The following is a 7,178-nucleotide window of genomic DNA, read 5'->3' as shown; positions in this document are numbered from 1 at the left end:
ATTATGGTGAACTACTAATCACAACATCCTAAAATAGAAGAAACACAAATATACAAAGACAAAGAAACACTCCAGAGTGTGCTTGGTTTCTATGCAATTAGGAACCACTTCCGATTCAAAGTGAAAAAATCATGTGCAAGAACATACAAAATTTGTTGCTTGGATCCAAACTGCAAGTGGGCACTAGCGGCATCAAGAAACAGACCAACGAAGTCATTCATAATTCGAAAGTATGGAAGAAAAGTGATACACACTTGTGATCTAAACATAAGATTTTCCGACAAAAGACAAGCTACAACGAAGTTGATTGGACACTACAAGAAAGGGGACCTTTTATCCTACTTTTTTAGTTAACAAAAATAAAAAAAAAGGATAAAAGATATATTGAGACTTTTTATCCCACTTTTAGATTAATTTTTTTTTTAGACAAGGGCCCTGTTTGGTAGAAAGTTTAAAAAAAAAAATATCAAAGGTAAAAAAATAAGTTCAAGATTCGATTTTTATGGGTTAGCCAAACGGAGATTAAAATTTTCAAGGAAACCTTTTATCCCGGTTTTTAACTATATAACCGGGATAAAAGGTGTTTCCCTAATAAAAACACTTTTATCACTACTATTATAACCTCGACGGAAACCCTCCCAAACCGAGAAACCCTCACCTAAACCCAGAAACCCTCGCCCAACAAACCCATGCGAGTCTCGATATCGCCCATACTAGAATCGCCCAAACCCAGTAGCTGATCAAACGGTTAAAGGTATACTTTTTTGGGAAAAAAATAGGAATATTCTAAAAAGGGAAAAATATTACAACAATACCGTGGGCCGGCCCAATGAACATTTGTACAGCCCAAAAGGAAAATATTACAAAAATACCACTTGCCCTTACCTTCAGCCGCACGTCACAAACGGAGAGGATGAATGAAGCTCCATCGATGCAGTCGGCCACGCAACCATAATGAAACCAGATCGAACGTAAAACAGCTGTAAATCCCGTCGAATTTCAATAGGAAACGATCAAATCCAACGATCTAAACATAAATTTTTTAAAAAAAAGAGCAGGACAACCGTGGAGAAACTGAAATTCAACATTTGATTTCGGTTTTTATAGTGCAATATCACTCAAACGATCGTCGAAAATTCAGATTGAAGCAATGTAAATCTGTATTGAACAGATCTGGAGCTCCCCCTCAAATCCAAAAAAAAGGTATGAACTGAATTTTTTTTTCAACAATGATACACAGCATTTTTAGTTGCATTCTGGTTGATTCAATGGTGTGCAACAGGCAATTCATATGGTAAAACCAATAAACAAGAACTGATTCTGATTAAGGAAACAAGGGATACTAATAACTTTTTTTTAATTTTTTTTGCGTTGGCTTACAGTTGCATTATCGTTTGAAAATGGTTTAGAAATCATGAAGAAGTGTTATATGACAAGTACCAAGAGCTAGCATATATACAAGGTAAGATGTATGTTAATGGTAGCAAATTAGTTTTATAATAGTTGTAAATCGATCTGATTCGAATAAACATGATGAAAAATGACAATGAGTAAGAACTATGTAATTTTGGGGATATAATTGTGGTTTTTCAGTTTGTTTACAGTTGCATAATCATTTAATAATAGTTTCATTACGTTTTTTGCAGGAATTTATTGTGGAAAAGATAGAGGACAGAACAGTTTGAGAAATGGTTAGTTTCCCAAAATTTAAATGAAGTTTCTTAATAGTTTTATTCTCGTTTCTTTGTAGTTTATTAACAACCAAAAAAATGGCAAAATCAGGAATCAGGACAGGAAATACAATGCTTGAACAAAGGAACAGAGATAGAAGTAAGTTTGTACTCTATTTCATAACATAATAAAACCAGTTTTAAAATTCGTTGCCTCGGACTAATAACCATTGCAAAAACACAGGAAAGGAAAGACATTCCATTCCTAGTCTTCTACAATGGAAAATTCGATGATCGAATGAATTATGAAAATTATGAAGCCAGTGGACACTACATTTCTGCCAATTGTAACTATGAAGATTTGCAACAGAAACTCAAAGATGCCCTGGAATGCAACCAAGAAAACACTATTTTGCAACTGAAATATCAAGTGAAGGAAGGATACCAACCATTGAGGATAAAGGATGATCAAAGCCTGCATTTCTACATACAACTCAAACTGAAAGACCCCGACTTCACAACATACCCAATGTGTGTGAATGTCATCAACAACCCAACAACAACCATCGATGCAACATTCTTTGGAAATGACAATTCATTAATTACACATAGAAGCGCCTTCCAACCAATCGAATACAATGCAGCAACAACAGAAGACTCAACAAATCAACAACATATAATTGAAGCAAGAGTACTGGACTTTGGGGAAGAAAGTTTTGACTTCATGGACTATGCAAAACTTGTGGCAGAGGAAATGGTTGAGCAACTGGAAAACAACAGAAAAAAGGAACCAGAAATCACAGATTATGACGAACTACTAATCACAGATCCGCATCATCCAGAAATAGAAGAAGCACAAATATACAAAGACAAAGAAACACTACAGAGTGTGCTTGGTTTCTATGCAATTAGGAACAACTTCCAATTCAGAGTTAAAAAATCATGTGCAAGAACATACAAGATTTGTTGTTTGGATCCAAAATGCAAGTGGGCACTAACAGCATCCAGAAACGGGCCAACAAAGTCATTCATCATTCGAAAGTACGACAGAAAGGTGATACACACTTGTGATCTAAACATCAGATTTGCCGACAAGAGACAAGCTACAACGAAATTGATTGGAAACTACATCAAGCCACGGTTCACCAACATAAAAACAACTCAAACGCCACAAGACATCAGAGGAGAAATGAAACACAAGTATGGGGTCAGAATGAACTACATGAAAGCATGGAGAAGCAAAGAGCACGCGCAAGAAGAATTACGAGGAAAAGCCAACGAATCATACGGTTCTTTGCCGGTTTTTTGCACATGTTGCAAAAAACTAATCCCGAACAATAGTGCACATGGAAACGAGAGGATGACAACAGCTTCAAGTACTTGTTTGTCGCACTGGATGCATCAATAAAAGGATGGAAGAAATGCAAACCTATAATAGTTGTTGACGGAACTTTCCTTAAATCAACATATGGAGGTACACTGCTCTCTGCTTGTACACAGGATGCAAATGGGCACATTTTTCCACTAGCTTTTTCTGTTGTGGATTCAGAAAACAACAACTCGTGGCAATGGTTTTTCACAAAAGTGAGAGAAACATATGGGATTAGAGAGGAACAGTGCTTGATCTCAGATAGACATGAGAGCCTAAGTAAGGCAGCTTGTCAAGTATTTCCAGAAATCACACATTGCTATTGTGTATACCACCTGTTAAGCAACGTAAAAGCAACCTTCAAGAAGAATGCAAGCAAGCTGGATAAACCATTCTTCGCTGCAGCCAGAGCATACACAGAGAGGAAATTTGAATACCATATGAGCGAGTTGGACAGCTTGGACATCCGTGTAAGACCATATTTACAACAAGTTGGATACCACAAATGGTCAAGATACCACTTTGCAAAAACAACGGGTATTCAACTATGACTTCAAACATTCTTTGAATCTCTAAATGCGGCAAACTTGGCGACTAGAGAGCTACCAATCACAACACTGATGGAGTCATTGAGAGCATTGATTCAACAATGGACATACACAAACAGGAAAAAAGCACAGAAAACAACAACATTTTTAACACCTACAGCAGAAAAGAAATTAGTCGACAACTTTGTGGAATCATTGACAGAAAATGTAATGACATGTTAAATATTTTAGTTGCATTTTAGTTTCTTCATAGTTTGTTTTTCGTTGTTATACATATTAACAGTTTTACACTTAATCCGCAGGTAAAACCAATAAACGAGACCATGTTCGAAGTCATTGAACTAACCAGATCATGGGTCATCAACCTGAAGGAGAAAACATGCAGTTGCAACAGATTCCAACTTGATGAGTTACCGTGTGCTCATGCGCTTGCTGTTATAAAAGAGATGAACTTGAATGTTTACAACTACTGTTCGGGTTATTACACCACGCGAACATGGCTTGAAACATACATCGGCTCAACATATCCGGTACACAATCACACAACTTGGGATGTGCCACAAAACATAAAAGATATCATTGTTCTGCCACCAAACCAAAAAATAAGATCTGGAAGACCAAGGAAACGAAGGTTTTTATCTGAATGGGATACAAAAAAACATAACAGGTGCGGCAAATGTGGACAACACGGACACAATCGAAAGACATGCAACAATCAAGCAATAAAATAGATACATATGAAATATTTGAATTGTTTAATTTTGTGTGCAAATTCAAATAGGTTGATCTGTGATGTTCTAAATACATGGGATTTCATTTTTATGAAATTTGAAACAGTTTTTTAATAGTTTCAAAATCGTTTTGTTACAGTTGCGACCCTTTGTAAAATATTAAGTGGCGGAATGACTTCTTCTTCACAGTTTTAAAGGCAGTCAGTCAATAATTGATAAGACATCACTTGAATAAGGGAAATGGATTAATGGAATACGAAGAATAAATATACATTCATAGCACTATTTAGGAAAAATAAAAACATAGTTTGTATTTAGTTGGTTAATAGTTTCTCTATAGTTGTGCGACCGTATATAAGAACTTGAACAATTAAAAAAAACAAACAACTTTGGGAAATACAAACCTATACAATAAAGATATTATAAGGAGTTAATGTCAAATATCCTAAAAGTTTTAAACCAGCTACATAGTATAAAATCAAATATACTACCTACATTGAAACAACAACACTAAAACTTGTCAAGTAAATAGATTCAACAAATAACAGAATAGAGCCACCAAATTAAAAGATCCTATTTCTTCAATTTAGATGCCTTAGAAGACTTGGTTTGCTTCTCATCCTCGCTGTCAATACTTTCGTCAATTTTCCTTTGTCCGTACGAGTAGAAAAGTGAAGCAAGTCGGGTTCGATAAACTTCGATGTCAAAGTCTGCAGGGACATCCTTTCCGTGTATAAAGAATTCAGCAAAGGCAGCAACATATGCTCCACAATCACTGTTAAAAAACATAGTGAAAAAAAAAACAGTTTAGAAACTAAAAAACAACATAAAAGAAACTTAAAAGAAACACTCACTTCTTCTGCTGAGACGCAAGACCACTAAGCTCCACGATTCTGAATGGAGCTGTAGGGTCAGAAACTGAGGCAGGAGCTTGTGCTCTATTCTTCCAGAACCCAAGTAAATCGAAAAACAAAGGCAGCAACACGGAATAAGCCTTCATCGCATTCCTAGCTGCGGCATTCATCTTCGCGGTTCTCAAAGAATTGTACAGAAACAACGTCCCTTCGTTCACGTCAAGACGCCCAAAAACCCAATGACTTTCCCTTCTTAAATTGATGATGAAAAGCACGTGATCGGCTTCATACCAAGGCTTGGAACAGGGAATGCGCATACCTCGGATGTAATGCGCAATTGGGTGGGCAGCGTGAATGTGTGACATCTTAGTCTTCATTGACTTGGCCTTGTTAAATTTGTGGTACAATGCTTGGATGGAATCATCAAAAAGACAATCAGTAGTTGCGAAATTCAACGTCACAGCGGAAGAATACTTACCTTTTTTCCGAAGGTAATAGAATATGGTGTTCATATGCTGAGAAAAAAAAACAACACAGAAACACAAATGAAAATGTTTAACAACTGTAAAAAAACTGAAATGTAGTATCAAAACTAAAAAACATTGATAAAGCAACTAAAAACAAACTACCATAAGTACAATATAAATTGGAAACTTTACCGAGTCGTTCATAAACATGTCGCATGTGGCCAAATGGTAAAACCAAGTTTTATCCTCAACATAATCAACACCTAGCCTAAAACCCGGGGTAAATTTCTTTGCGCCGTCTTCATAACAATTATAATGCCTACAACAACAAAAAAACAGCAAAAATTTAGCATTAAAACAGGAATAAAACTGAAAAAAAAAATAATACAAAAACAGATTTAATAAAAACAGTGACCTAGGATGTTTAAGCAATCCTTCACCAATCCAAGAGTCAAATTTTGCCTCAATCTCGGTAGATACGGGATCAGCAAAAGCATCATTAAGAGCATAAAGGCCCTTCACATAAGTCACCATTTTGAAAGCCCTATCATCCCCAGCTGATTGAGAACCTGAGGACATAAGCTCCATTGGAGTGCTCCCGACATCAGCAGACCCGAAATCAACAAATGGAGATTTCAAGGCCGGAGCACGCTTCCTCTTATCCAACAGAGGTGTATCAGAGACAGTATCCTCAGTTTCTTCATCAGTATGAAGGGCATCTGACTTTTCACCAACAACATCTGGATTGGGTGCGGGGACCTAAAAAATAAAGAATGCATTAAAACAGTTGCAAAACATACTAGAAACTAATGAGCAACCAAAAAGAAACCTAGTTTGTTTGAAAACAATTAAAAGTAAACTTACATTGATTTTAGCAACAGCCTCCAAGCCAGCCAACACAACTTGATCATCATCTATTACAAGTTGGCTCAACCCATCAAAGAAATCGTCCCCCTTCAATCGAGACTCATCGCCCTTCGGCTTCTCAACATCCTTAACATTTTAATCACTCCCTCCAACATCCTCAGAAGGATTCACATCAGCAGAAGGAACAGCAGTAACAGCCTTGTCAGCATCATCAGCATCCCCACCAACTTTAACCAACTCACCACCATCGTCGGAGTCGGAATCAATATTTTACGGATCGTGCAATTGCTTCTCATCATCCTCGGCATCATCATCATCATCATCATCATCATCGGCATCATCATCGAATCTTGAGTTACTAATTCATCCGATGACTTTCCCTGTATCAACCAACATAAATGAAACTTAAATAAAACAGTAAAGAAACTATACAAAAAAAAATATAAAAAAACCTAAACAATAAAATAAGAATAAATACCTCGTCAGAAGGACGACGATGAATGGCATTAACTTTCTCTTGGATATCCTTAATTACAGTCATTACGGATTTGAAATTAAAATCAACAAAACACCTCAATGAAATGAAGTCCTCGGCCAATGATGATTGATTCGAAATGAGCATCTCCAGCTTAGATTTCATCCAATCAATATCTGCTGAATCAGACTTCTTTG

General features: G+C 36.4%; 2 protein-coding genes and 1 long non-coding RNA gene across 4 annotated transcripts; 2 read left to right on the top strand and 1 right to left on the bottom strand.

Annotated features, from left to right (window-relative positions):
• Window positions 1-615: 615 nt before the first annotated feature.
• Window positions 616-2,072, top strand: LOC133035695 (uncharacterized). The gene is made up of 3 exons (XR_009686827.1): window positions 616-1,203; window positions 1,383-1,462; window positions 1,647-2,072. It is a non-coding gene; the product is annotated as an uncharacterized LOC133035695 (long non-coding RNA).
• Window positions 2,073-3,659: 1,587 nt separating this feature from the next.
• On the top strand, window positions 3,660-4,456 carry LOC133035694 (uncharacterized). The gene is made up of 2 exons (XM_061111799.1): window positions 3,660-3,794; window positions 3,890-4,456. Exons 1-2 carry the CDS (start codon window positions 3,660-3,662, stop codon window positions 4,316-4,318), a joined length of 564 nt encoding a protein of 187 aa, XP_060967782.1. The 3' UTR covers window positions 4,319-4,456.
• A 29-nt stretch (window positions 4,457-4,485) lies between these two features.
• Window positions 4,486-6,772, bottom strand: LOC115711371 (uncharacterized). 2 transcript variants are annotated; one of them, XM_061111797.1, is made up of 4 exons: window positions 6,504-6,772; window positions 5,832-6,398; window positions 5,173-5,687; window positions 4,486-5,093 (listed from the first exon to the last, which is right to left on the bottom strand). In XM_061111797.1, exons 2-4 carry the CDS (start codon window positions 6,225-6,227, stop codon window positions 4,892-4,894), a joined length of 1,113 nt encoding a protein of 370 aa, XP_060967780.1. In that variant the 5' UTR covers window positions 6,228-6,398; window positions 6,504-6,772; the 3' UTR covers window positions 4,486-4,891. The 2 variants fall into 2 exon arrangements, with proteins under 2 accessions (XP_060967780.1, XP_060967781.1); XM_061111798.1 differs by lacking the exon at window positions 6,504-6,772 and having other exon boundaries at window positions 5,832-5,958; window positions 6,055-6,479.
• Window positions 6,773-7,178: the final 406 nt, after the last annotated feature.

Source organism: Cannabis sativa, chromosome 3 (assembly GCF_029168945.1).
Source record: "Cannabis sativa cultivar Pink pepper isolate KNU-18-1 chromosome 3, ASM2916894v1, whole genome shotgun sequence".
Taxonomy (NCBI): domain Eukaryota; kingdom Viridiplantae; phylum Streptophyta; class Magnoliopsida; order Rosales; family Cannabaceae; genus Cannabis; species Cannabis sativa.
The sequence above is the reverse complement of the archived record's forward strand: the minus strand, read 5'-3'. Positions and strand labels throughout refer to the sequence as shown.

Excerpts from the sequence above, each read along its gene's own strand:
- LOC115711371 (XM_061111797.1), bottom strand. The coding sequence starts at position 6,227 with ATGGAGCTTATGTCCTCAGGTTCTCAATCAGCTGGGGATGATAGGGCT. Across the intron at positions 5,688-5,831 it reads ACATGTTTATGAACGACTCG|CATATGAACACCATATTCTA; the intron begins GTAAAGTTTCCA and ends TTTTTTTCTCAG. Across the intron at positions 5,094-5,172 it reads CTTGCGTCTCAGCAGAAGAA|TGATTGTGGAGCATATGTTG; the intron begins GTGAGTGTTTCT and ends GTTTTTTAACAG.
- LOC133035694 (XM_061111799.1), top strand. The coding sequence starts at position 3,660 with ATGGAGTCATTGAGAGCATTGATTCAACAATGGACATACACAAACAGG. Across the intron at positions 3,795-3,889 it reads TGGAATCATTGACAGAAAAT|GTAAAACCAATAAACGAGAC; the intron begins GTAATGACATGT and ends CTTAATCCGCAG.